General features: G+C 51.9%; 1 protein-coding gene across 3 annotated transcripts in view; it reads left to right on the forward strand.

Annotated features, from left to right (window-relative positions):
- Positions 1–6059: 6059 nt before the first annotated feature.
- MAN1C1 (mannosidase alpha class 1C member 1) overlaps positions 6060–12144 on the forward strand; it is a gene marked incomplete at its 5' end in the record, with an annotated part of 133137 nt that continues 127052 nt past the window's right edge. For all 3 annotated transcript variants that reach the window (XM_079697258.1, XM_079697259.1, XM_079697260.1), the window contains one exon: positions 6060–6599. In XM_079697258.1, coding sequence (XP_079553384.1) covers positions 6060–6599 — 540 coding nt within the window. The remainder of the gene's footprint in view (positions 6600–12144) is intronic.

Here is a 12144-nt window from a genome sequence, read left to right on the forward strand (position 1 = left end):
TAGAACACTCCTCCCCCAATTGTGACAACCACAATTATCTCCAGACATTGTCAAATGTTCCCTGGGTGCAGAATTGCTCCCTGATGAGAACTCTTGCTTCTGGCTGGCTGACTGGGCCACCTCAGGACTGGGGATTCAGGCAAAGTGTTGAAAAGAAACTTTCATGATCTTCTTTTAAGAGACTGAGAGCAGGTGTTCTGGCTCTGTGACCCTGAAATTGGCCACCCCCTGCACAGCAAGGTACCGACCGGGACCTGCAGCCTGCTGGAGAGAGTCAGGGACACCTGCGGGAACTTTTGTCTCAAGACCAACCTGGTGTGCTGTCACCCAGCAGGCCCCGTCATCAGTGCCTCTCTTGCCCACGTTGAATTTGTCTGGAGGCCATTAAGGAAGCTGCCTGATGATTGTCTCTTGGCTCAGTTTAGCTTTATCTCTAGTTTTTTATTTTAGATGGGACTAATGACCATTTGAGATTCAGATTCCGCACCAGCTGCCCAGAACCTTCTCAATGAGCAGACTGGAAGCCCCGTACAGCCTAATTCACTGCTCCCACCTCAACAAATACCCCTGCCTCTGGCAAGTTAGACACCTGGAATCCTTGCAGGCATCTCCCTCTCTATCAGCGTCAAATCTCAAGCCATCACCAAGTCCTCTCAGTTTGGGATTCTAAGTATGATTTGGATCCTGTGGTCTTGTGCATCTCCCATTTCCCCAATCCAAGCCACCATAGGCTACTGCAATATCCTCTGAAAGACACCCACATCATTCACTCCTGCCTTCCATTCTGTTTTCACACTGTAGCTAGAGTAGCCTTTTAAAAATGTTAATCTGAATCCACCCACCCACCTACCCCTTCACACACATTCCTACTCCTGTCCTAAATCATTCAGTGATGCTTCCTGTCTTTCCCCTTCACTCTCTCTACTCCACACATACTGGTTTGTCTGTTCTCAAAAGTATCATATTCTCTCCACTGCAGGGTTTTTGCATATGCTGTCCCCTCAGCCTGGGTGTTCTCACAATTCCTCTTTGCTTAGGTAACTGCACTCATCCTTAGAGGACGTCTTCCCTGACCACTTCTCACTCAACCCGAGTCTAGGTCCATATCCGTCGTTACATGTTCCTAGAGCAGCACCTCTCTCTTTCCTCACTTTTATCTCAGCTTGCAGGGTTATTTGGGGGTTGTTTATTTGTTTAGACTCTTCTTCCCCATAAGACTGTAAGCTCCACAATGGGAACAATGTGTCTATTTTTGCTCATCATTGTATCACCAAAGCATAGTATGTTGCCTGGAATATAGCAGGTGCTCTTTACATACTTATTGAATGGCTGAATGAGCTCATATAATCCTCCCAACAAGCCTGTGAAAATTCTGCCTGAGTCCAGTGCTCTTTCCCTGCTCTGACTTCCTACAGCACCTGCTCTCTTGGCATTATATGATGGGGAGCAATAGACTCTGGAAGACATGAAGGGCTCTGGAGCCTGACCAACTGCATTCAAATCCCCCCTCTGCCACTTCCCAGCTGTGTGACATTGGGTAAGATCCTTAACATCTCTGTGCTTTAGTGTCCTCTTCTATAAAATGCCAGTAATAATAGTACCTGTCTCATGGGATGGTTGTAAGGATTAAATAAGTGAGCTTCTACAAAATTCTGTTACAAGGGTTTGGCACATAGTGTGTGCCCCATTAATCTTAGTTACTATTTGTATTATTAACAGAAAAAGCATTGATTCTGGGATTAGATGAGTCTGGTTTTCTCTCATATTTGCAAATTATTCCCTGGGTGGACAAGTCACGTCACACCCCTGAGCCTGAGTTTCCCCATCTGTTAAGTTGGGATCTCAAAGCCTACTTCAGAGAAGGCCACTGTGAGAGTAGATAGGATGAGAACAAAGCACTCAGCACAGTGCCCAGTGCATGGTAGTTCCCTTCCTGATGCTTTGAATTGGTCCCCGTTGCCTCTTAGACAAGAAGCTCCCTGAAGTTAGGCTTCAAATCTGCCTTATTCAGGGCTGTTTTCCCCAGCCCCTCTGTACCTGGCACATAGTAGGTGTTCAACAAGTAGTTCTTTACTGAGTGAATGAATCAATAATGACAGGGACCATGCTTTGCTCATCTTTGACCAACCCGAGACTAGTGCAATACCTAGTATCTAATTTCAATAAATGTTTGTTGACAGAATAGATTTTTTAAATGCTATTCATTTCTGTTCCCAGTCCCACTTAAGTGTCTGAACTGAACTGAGAAAGATACTTGTTAACTTATCCTGAATCTCTCTAGCCTTAGTATTTTTATTTGTAAAATGAGGCTATTAATAATATCTACCTCATAAGAGTGTTCTGAAAAGTAAATGAAGCAATATGTGTTCAGCACATTGAAAATGTTGATTCATTATTATTCCCTTCCCTGAGCCTTGGTTTCCTCATCTGTGAAATGGGCATCCACTCCCACATTTATTCATTCATTACTCAACAAACACAGCGCCCATATGTGAGGCATTGTAGTTAAGACCTAGGGCAGTTAGAGAAGTGAACGAGCCATGGTCCCTGCCGTGAGGATCTGAGTTTGCTGTGGGACAGTATATGAATAATAAAAATTCAGTGAGAGGGCTTCCCTGGTGGCGCAGTGGTTGAGAGTCCGCCTGCTGATGCAGGGGACACGGGTTCATGCCCTGGTCCGGGAGGATCCCACATGCTGCAGAGCGGCTGGGCCCGTGAGCCATGGCCGCTGAGCCTGCACTCTGCAACGGGAGAGGCCACAACAGTGAGAGGCCCGCGTACCGCAAAAAAAAAAAAAAATCCAATGAGAGAAGAGCCATAATGTGTGTGAAGTCTATGGGGGTTAGGGGTATGGGGGTGGGATGGGAGCTCCAGAGTTTCAGTGAGCTTGCTAGGGAGATTATAAAAGGTTATGGTATCACCAGCTTGGTGTAATCACCAACATGACATCAGTTTGAAATGGAGTTGTCCCCTCTGGGCTCTGGTTTTTGTAGGCTGAATCTGTGGAATCCTGATGCAGTCTCACTTTCTACCCTGGCTCACCAGCAATCCAGAGACTGGTCTAGGTGTCACAATCACAGTGAGGATCCAGTTCAAACAGATACAGCCTTCTGGGACTCTGCCTTGCCTTCCTCCCTTTCTCCTGGGTCCTCCCTTCTCAGGAGACTGAACAGTGATTCCCCTACACTCTCCATGTGGAATGATGTGCGGTGCCTCCACTGCCTGCTGGGTTCCTGCCTAGTTCTCCAAAGACAAGCCTCCCCCTTCCCAAGGTGGGTTCCAGCAGGGAGATTCTTGGGCATTGGAGATTGGAAGAAGCCAGACCAGGTCTCTAGGCTCCTGCACCCAAGTGGACCACATGCTTGCCTCTGATGTTCACAGCTGGTTTCAGGGAACTGAGTGCTGCCAGTCAAACTCGGGAGAGACTGAAACATGTAAATTAGAATTTTACATTTAAGCCAGGTGTGCTTGTGGGGTTGGGAGGGACTAGTCATCTCCAGTGACCAAAATATTTGCACCTGTTACCCAGAGCTATATTTATTCTCAACTGAAAGAAATTTACTTGCCAAGGGTATTTAAACATCAGGGGAGGGTCTGCTGTCAGTGGCCTGGCCAGAGGCAGAAGGATGTCTGAGTCCCAACGGCCAAGGATAACAGGCCTCAGGGAATAAGCAAGATTTATGAGAGTTCGCCTGGGCCGCTTCTTCTGTCGGAAAGGCCTCCCTGCAGTATTTTCTGTCTCATCAACGCTGCATTTCATTTTAAATTGCAGCTGAAAGCAGATATTTTCCCTCTTGCCTATTACACCTCTTAATTTGTCTCCCCCTCTGCTGTTATTTGTCTCTATAAAGTGTTTTGCGTGAAAGACCCACATAGCACAATGTTTCTTTGCCTTGGGTTTAATAGGAGGGGAAGGCACAGAGAGACTTGAGTCTGAGGAGGAAAGTGTGAGGGCCTTGAGGTCGAGACACATCTGTGTCTGGGAATATACGCCTGGCAGTGTGTACGTGTGTGTTTGGACCTATCTGTTGTGTGAGTGTCTGTGGGTATGTGTGTACATGTCAATATTTGTACTAATATGTATTACATGTGCTTTGGTATAATCACTTATACCTAAATTAAGTGCTTTGGTATAATCACATACCTAAATTAAGTGTATGTTTGTGTGCAGGTACACACCCACATGCAGTCTCTGAGTGCACCTGGAGCTACGCATAGAAGCACACATGTGCACATAAACACACAGGCATCTGGGTACGCATGTCACATGCTGTGTGTGGTCTTCTCCTTCCTTGCACTCGCACCGCTGTGCTTAGCATCCCTCCCTGCCCCACCCAGGGGCCCCGGCCTGGTTTGGGGCCCGTAGGCAAAGGAAGGCAGAGCTGTGGTCTGCGGGGGGTGCAGTGGAAACACTGCCTTAGCCAGGCCCAGCCCGTCCTCACAGCGTGCCACAGCAGCACCACCGCGGCTCCCGCGGAAGCTCTCGGGACCCCTGGGCAGGCCCCCGCCCCCTGCCAATCCTGGCCTGTTACTGAGGGGTGAGTGAGGTTACCGAACGACCGCCAGAGCCCTCCTGACCAGCTGGATCTCCTGCCCCCTCCAGGGGACCAACAACCGGAGCGGCGAGGGTTAGGGGTACAGGGAGCGTCTCGGGCGCTCCCAGTCCAGCGAATGCTGGGCACTAACCAATGGGCGACTGCGGCCCAACGGGGATCCCTCCGAGGCAGCCAATGACCTCGCTCCTCTCTCCACCCCCGCCAACCCCGCGCAGCTGGACCATTGGTGCTGGTGGGATGGAGGGGAGTGTGCGCGGCGCTGGCCCTTCGAAAGAGGGGGCGTGGCTTGGAGTCCCAGCTCCTCTCCCAACCCCGGCTTAGGCCCCCGCACTCCCTACCCCAGCCGCGAGGCCATTGGCCTGGCTACGGCGCCGCGGCGGAGGTGGACCGCGGGGCGCGCAGTGGGCGTGGCCCGAGGGCGTGGCCCGGCGGGAGGCGGGGCCGCGGGTGCTGTCTCAGTGAAAACCCGAGCTGCCGCGGCAGCGGCGGGGGCGTCCGGGTGGTGTGCGCGCCTGTGGGGCGCAGGCTCGGCAGCGGCGGCGGCGCGGCGGCTCAGTCTACGGCAGCAGCGGCCCGTCTGGAGCGGCCGCGGTGAGGACGCCAGCTGCGGCGGGGGAGGCGCAATCGGGACTGCGCGCTCCGCGGAGCCGGCGGGGACCGGGAACAGGTGATCCCAGCAGGAACCCGGAGCCCTACCGAGTTGGCTGGGCGGGAGCCCGCACTCCCGGGCGCAGCTGCAACCGCCCCGCTGTTGCGGGTCGCGAAAGGCGCCGGGCTCCAGACAGGGGGCCCGTCATCCCTCCGCTCCCTGGGGCCCGGGAAGACCCTGCTCCGCAAGCTCAGAAGTGCCTGCCCTCTCTCCCCGGCGCCCGCTGTGCGACGGAGCAAAGTTGTAGACGTGTCCCTATAGCCAAGCCCCGGCACTGTCGCGACCCGGCCGGGCCGGCGCGCTCTCGGAGCGCAGCTGACACGCCGGCCCCGCCTCCACCTCTCCCCCGGAGCCGACCCGCCTCTGGAAACTACTTCTGAGGCTAAAACTTTGGGTCGAGGGGCTGAGGGCGGCTCGGCGCGGGGACGAGGCCTGCGTGCGCCCCTCCCCGCCGACAGCCTGGGCGCCGCGGACGGCATGTGACGGCCCCGGCGGCCGCCGCAGCGCGGGAAAGCGCGGGCCCCGGCCGCTGCGAGGAGGGGCCGCGCGGCGGCCGGAGGGAAAGCTGCGGCGCGCGGTCGACCCTTGCGGGCCCGGGCCCCGAGCCGTGCCGCCTCGCTCGCCCGGGCCCCGCCGAGGCTGCTGCTCCCCCGTCCCGGCGCGGGAGGACTCGCTCCAAACTCCCTGAACTTCAGGAGCAGCCCCCGCAGGGCGAAACCCTCAGGGACCCCCACCCCGGGCGGCGCCCCTCGACGACCTCTCTTCGCCGAGCCCCCTGCTGACAAGTGCCTGGACTCCCAGGGCCTCAGGGGCCCGGCCGGATCTGACTGTTCCCAGCCCCGTGCCCTGCAACGATGCTCATGAGGAAAGTGCCCGGCTTCGTCCCGGCTTCCCCGTGGGGGCTGCGGCTGCCGCAGAAGTTCCTCTTCCTTCTCTTCCTCTCCGGCCTCGTCACCCTGTGCTTCGGGGCCCTGTTCCTGCTGCCAAACTCCTCTCGCCTCAAGCGCCTCTTCCTGGCCCCCCGGACCCAGCAGCCCGGCCTGGAGGCAGTGGCCCAAGTCGCCGGCCACCCCCTGACCCGCGAGCAGGAGTCGCCTCCGAACCCGGCCCCAGCGGCTCCAGCCCCAGGTGAGGACGACCCCAGGAGCCAAGCCAGTCCCCGCCGCAGGAAAGGGTGGCTGCGGCGCACCCGCCCCACCGGGCCGCGGGAGGAGGCCACAGCGGCCCGGGGCAGCGGTGCCACGGCCCTCAGACCGCAGGAGGGGAGCATCTCCTCTAGCTTTGACTTCAACGCCTTCCGGAGCCGCCTCCGCCACCCGGTCCTGGGCACTAGGGCCGACAAGAGTAAGGAGCCCCAGAGCCTAGTTCAAAGCCAGCGGGAGAAAATCAAGGAGGTAAGGACTCTTCTCCCCGCACAAAAGAAAAGACCCTCTTGTGCTTCCATCCACTTCCCCTGGGCCCAGTCACTCCCGGGCTCCCTGGTCTACTCTAGATCCTCCAGGCACACTCTATACCCTCCTCCCTCCACCCAAACTTCCCACCTTCACTCCTGCGTGCACAATTTTCCACTACCGGGTTCAGTTAATCATCCCCAGCCCTGATGGTAGCTGAACCACTGGACCAACTTTCCCCCACCCCCAGACTCTGGTCTTTCCAGGCCAGTCCTCAGCCCAGGTGGGCCCTGCTCCCTCCCTCTGTGGAGATGTTAATAAGATTTTTGTGGAGTTGCTAGTTAGGCTCATTAATGGACACCCTTTCTGTTTGAAGGGGCCAAGAGCCATGTTCTTTCTCACTGTGTGTCTTTAAATCGTGACATCTCCCAACCCCCTTTAGGATCTGCTACCTAGAAAGCCAGGATTTGGGGGGTATTTGGTGACCTGCAAGTATTTTGTAGTCTAGCCAGCAACCTACAAACCAGAGGATGTTGTGCATTCTTGCTAACTGTTTCTGTTGAGCTTTGGAACAACTGTACGTAATTGCATGTGATGCAAGGAGCAATGATCACTAAGGCGGTGGTAATGTTACAGGAGCTCTGAGGTTATTGGCTTAGCATAGCAGGTCTTGGATTTGTTCCCTGTAGGGATTGTACCAGAGAGGGGTTAGAAGGATCACTTTGAGTCTGAATCTTAGTCTTAATTTAAGAAACCAAAAGCAAACGCAGCCTCACCGTGGCTTGAAGACAGTTGCCAAGCCACCACTGATAACTAAATGTTCTGCTCAACCCCTGTTAGAGCTGCCTACTGTTGGAGCCGCCTGCGCGAGGTTTTTGCCCAGCACTGCAGAGGGGGCTGCAGTGACACCCCCGGGCCACGAGGGGGCTGTGGGCAAGCAGTGGGCCAGGGTCTCCTCCCTAGAAAGGAAAGGATGCTCCCCCCATCCCCGTGGACCCAGAATGAAAGGACTGCTTCTGTCTGGACTTCTTGGTTTGCTGCAGAGCAGTCAGCAAGTCTGCCCTGATTTCCAGGGAGAGCAGGCAGCAAGAGTCAGGACTTGCCCTGTCAAGACCTGCTCAGAGCCAGTGGAGAGCTTAGCTGTCCTCCTCTCCTTGTCCAGTGTATCCTGTCTCCCAACGCCCACCTCTCTCTACTTATCTCTGCTGTTGTTACTCAGCCTTTTATGCTAAGCCCTGTGGAGACTCTATCTTAACTAGCAATCACTGGACATTTTGTGATATCTGTATAGGAAACCACAAAGACGAGTCCTTGTTTCCTGTGTGTAAGCGCACACTCTCAGTTTCCAAATTCTTATTGAAATCCCAAAGGTTAATTGAAGCCTGGAACTTGCAGTGGCTAAGAAAGGGGCATCATTTCTCCCCCACTGGTTAAGGAGCTGTGTTGTTGAATACTCACCTGAACCACCCCAGCTCCCTTTCCTAAAGCTGCCTCTGAAAACATTAACCCTTTCAGACTTCCTTGGAGGGCAGTAACCCGCAGTGAAATTACGTATAAACTATATGCATGCAGTTTTTCACGGGGTGTAGAGCTGCCATCAGATATTTAAAAGGATGCCCCAAAGGATTAAGAGTTACCTACTGCCCTCTTCAAAAGGTGCTTTCTGCATTTGCATCTAGATATGGGACCCATTTCTGAGAGCCTGCGGTTGGGAGCCATGATGGGAAGGAGGGTGGGCTGGCTAGTGGGGGACCAGGTTCTGCCCCTCTATACAAAGAGAACCTCCCTTGTGGGCAGAGGCTGGGGGTGGTGGGAGGTGTGGAGACTCTGCTTTGCAGATGGATGTAAAGTAACACAATGAGTGGAGGTCTGTGTTGGTTGCCAGATGTCTGGATCTTTCTATCTGGCATCGCTGTACACCCCTGGTAGTAGCTGGAAGCCCGCTTGTCTATACCTGCAGTTGTTCAATGAACCCCCTCTTACTATCTTGAAGACCTTAAGCTCCTCAGAATGGAGGGGACGGGACTATATACACTATTATATTTTGAAGCCCATTTTCTCTTCAGGCTTCTTGAGTTTGGACCTCCCCCGGTCCCCAAACAACCTGAAAAAATGTGGAGCAGAGTGTTTGTTTTAGATGTTAACACAGAGTTAACTTCCCTGGTGTCCCACCTGATGAGGAATGCATTTGACAGTTGCTGGAGGATGTCTTTATTTCCTTCTCATTTAAATTTCTATCTGTGCCATGCCCACGGGTAGATCATTTTAAAAAGGTGCCTGTTTTCATAAAAGGGGCTGTTGCTTTCCTCTCTGGCTTGTTTTTTTCCAGACATGGATTGATTAGACCCCAGGAGCAGAGGGACAGCTAGCATCAGATAAAAAGGGCTCTGTTCTTATAAGATGAGGTTTTTAAAGCAAAAGTAAACTTCAGGAGAGATTCAGAGAGGGTGATAAATGAGAGTGAATAAAGACTGGACACTTGGGCTCTAGATCAATGAAGTGTACTTATGAACCTCCTAGTTTGAGAGATGGTCATGGGCTCAAGGTCTCTGCTGATAAGATGGGTTGAAGCTGCATGTTCTGGGTGTAGACACATCAGGAAACAATCTGTCACTAGAACCAACATTTTCTCCTCAGTTCGCAATTTTGGAACCTTGGAGGAGGCAGTGTGGTGGAAAGGGGAACCCAGAGGACATTGATTCGAGTCTCAGCTCAACTGTCTGACTTTGGACAAGCCACCTCCTCTCCGTCCTGGACCTTATTTTTCCTTCTGTAAAATGGGATGAGAGAGGGGGGAAGAGGTTGGTCACAAAACTCTTGCTTCCAGACCTGGCCCCTAAGTAGACTGCCAGTCTGGCCAGGGACTCCTTAGCAGCTGGGCTTTTCCCAGCTCTGTTTTCGGCATGTCTTAGTTCCATGAAGTCAGGGAAAATGTTGTTGTTGGTGATGGTGTTCACTGTTGTATCCCTAGCACCTAGTCAAGAGTAGATATTCACATAGTTGATTAAGTTAAGTATTCCTCTCACCCATATTGAACTTTAGAGATGGGATTGAACAGCGACAGATCCTCATCTTGGGATTATGGAGAGTAAAGGGGTTGGTGAGAATGAGAAACGGCTTGCTAGCAGCCTTTCCTTTCAGATCTGATGATAATATAGGAAATTATTGTTACAATTATTTTAGGGGACCTTGGTCATAGGTGGGTTTCTTTTCAAGTTCAATAGACTTTTCTCACACATGACAAAAGTTGGGAGTGAGGGCTTCCCTGGTGGCGCAGTGGTTGAGAGTCCGCCTGCCAATGCAGGGGACGCGGGTTCATGCCCCGGTCCAGGAGGATCCCACATGCCGCGGAGCGGCTGGGCCCGTGAGCCATGGCCGCTGGGGCTGCGCGTCCGGAGCCTGTGCTTCGCAACGGGAGAGGCCACAACAGTGAGGGGCCCGCATACAGCAAAAAAAAAAAAAAAAAAAAAAAAAGTTGGGAGTGAATAGCTTGTCAGGGTTACATCCCAGTGAAAGGTTTCAAACCATGTTGTGTCCTACTAATGATGGTTGGTTGCTGATCTGGAGCACCTCAGTTGTCCCTTCAATGAAGGGAGCTTTTGTTAAAGGGAATTGGGCAGAGTAGGGCTGTGAGAACATAGCACTGAAGTGGGGCTGCCCCTAGCCCATAGGAAGAATGTGGATTGAATTTTACCCCCATCCCCATCCCCTCTGCCCAGTGCCCTTATGCACCACTGTATGTGGCAGTCGCCCTGAGTGTCCAACCTGGGTTCAAGTCCTAGCCATGCCATCAACCTTGGCCTCAGGGGAAAATTCCTGTTTATCACTGGGCCTCAGTTTTCGTGGTAAAATGAAGAGACTGGCATTTAGGGGAGCCTTTTCTCTCCCTCGCTCCCACCTGTTTACTGTTTTGTTTATGGATCTGCCCAAGCACCTAGAATAGGATATGACACTTAGTTGGAGCCCAGAGTGGCTACAGGAAAGATCTATAAACTAACAGTTAAGGTTACTGGTGGCAGAAGCTGGGTCTTCTTCCTGAGGGTACAGGGAATTCTAAGAGTCGTAGAGTAGGGGCCACAGCAAGGTTTGGGGGCTTGGCTCTGTGACCCGAGAAGCCTTTTAGAAGTTGCAGTCATTTTCCAAGTGCAAGTCTAACTTAAAGGGACTGGAGAGGTGGCAGCCGTGAGTAAAATCTTTCATGCCTGGACAGCAGGCATCTGGAGGATGCCCGAGTCACCCCGGAGTCTCTGAGACTTGGCAGGGAGTGCCCCAGCTCTTGCCTTCCATGTCTGCTGTGTTAAGCCTCCAGGATATTGCTCGTTGTGATATGTGACTATGTCTGAATAAGTCATCTTGGCAAATGATCTTTGCTCCCCATTAATGGGCTGGTTCGTTAGTCATGTGTGGTTTCTCTGTATATCTGATTTATCACTGCTAGTCCCAGGGACAGGTAGAAAAATTAAAAGGCTTTGTGTTCTTTGTAGCATGTGAATCTGAGGCTGTGAGATGTTCAGGATACTTAATATTAGGAGCACCTCAGATTTAAATAGCTTTCCTTCGAAGAGCTCTGTTTCAGTTGAAAATTCTCTGAAGATTTTTCCTCCTTGTCCTTCAGTTTCTTTCTTGTCCTGCTCTATGATACATTTAATATAGACAGGAAGATTGCCCTATATTAACCGGACAGGTCCCTTGGGAGACCCTTACATCATAAGCCCAGCTATTCACTTCATTCTTCTTCCTTAGAACTGAGCACTGCAAGTAGACCAAAGCTTAGACCTTGTCCCCACCAGGTGTATGACTTAACACCCACAGGTTGGGTGGATCTCTGCTTTCATTGTGAGCTGCACCATTATTTTAGGGACTTGGTGCAGGCATTCCAAGAGCAATTGCTTCTCAGGCCTCACCTCCTTAGCTCTGTCTTTAGTGTTAGCTTTAGAAACAAATAGTACAATGACTTTTAAAAGTCAGCTGCTTATTTCACACTTAGCAAGGGGGTAAGAACATAGATTCCCCTGCAGTTTTCAGAGTGACTGATTTACATCTGAGCTCAAGAAATGCCTTTTCTCTAGCTTTTCCCGAAGACTGATCCATTACTCCACCAAAAAATAAATATTGTGATATATATCAGGCATACTTTGCTCAAAGGGACTTACATCTTTTCTCTTACTGAAGAAAATAAATCAGGCTCGCAGATTGGAAAGCCCCATGCAGGGAAGCTATTTGGTAATCTAGGTGGGCAACCAGCCTGTGGGTACTGTCTCTGGCATGGGGAAGGTGCCTGAATCTGCATCCTAAATCAAGTCTGCACTAAGGGAGGTGGTGGGGACTTCAGGAAATTCTCTCGCAGCCTTGCTTTCTTTAGCCAGGTCAGGAAAGACTTAACAAGGGTATTATGGACAGGATTCAGGAGAGCATAATGGGCATTTATTACATTAACTTTAAAAGAGGGGTCATACTTGGAGCAGGGATGAGTGTCATGAACCAAGGATTATTACTATTCCAGTTCTGTGCATCTGCAGTCCAAAAAGACCAGGCTCGTTCAAATAAG

This window comes from Hyperoodon ampullatus (assembly GCF_949752795.1).
Source record: "Hyperoodon ampullatus genome assembly, chromosome: 2".
Lineage (NCBI taxonomy): Eukaryota > Metazoa > Chordata > Mammalia > Artiodactyla > Ziphiidae > Hyperoodon > Hyperoodon ampullatus.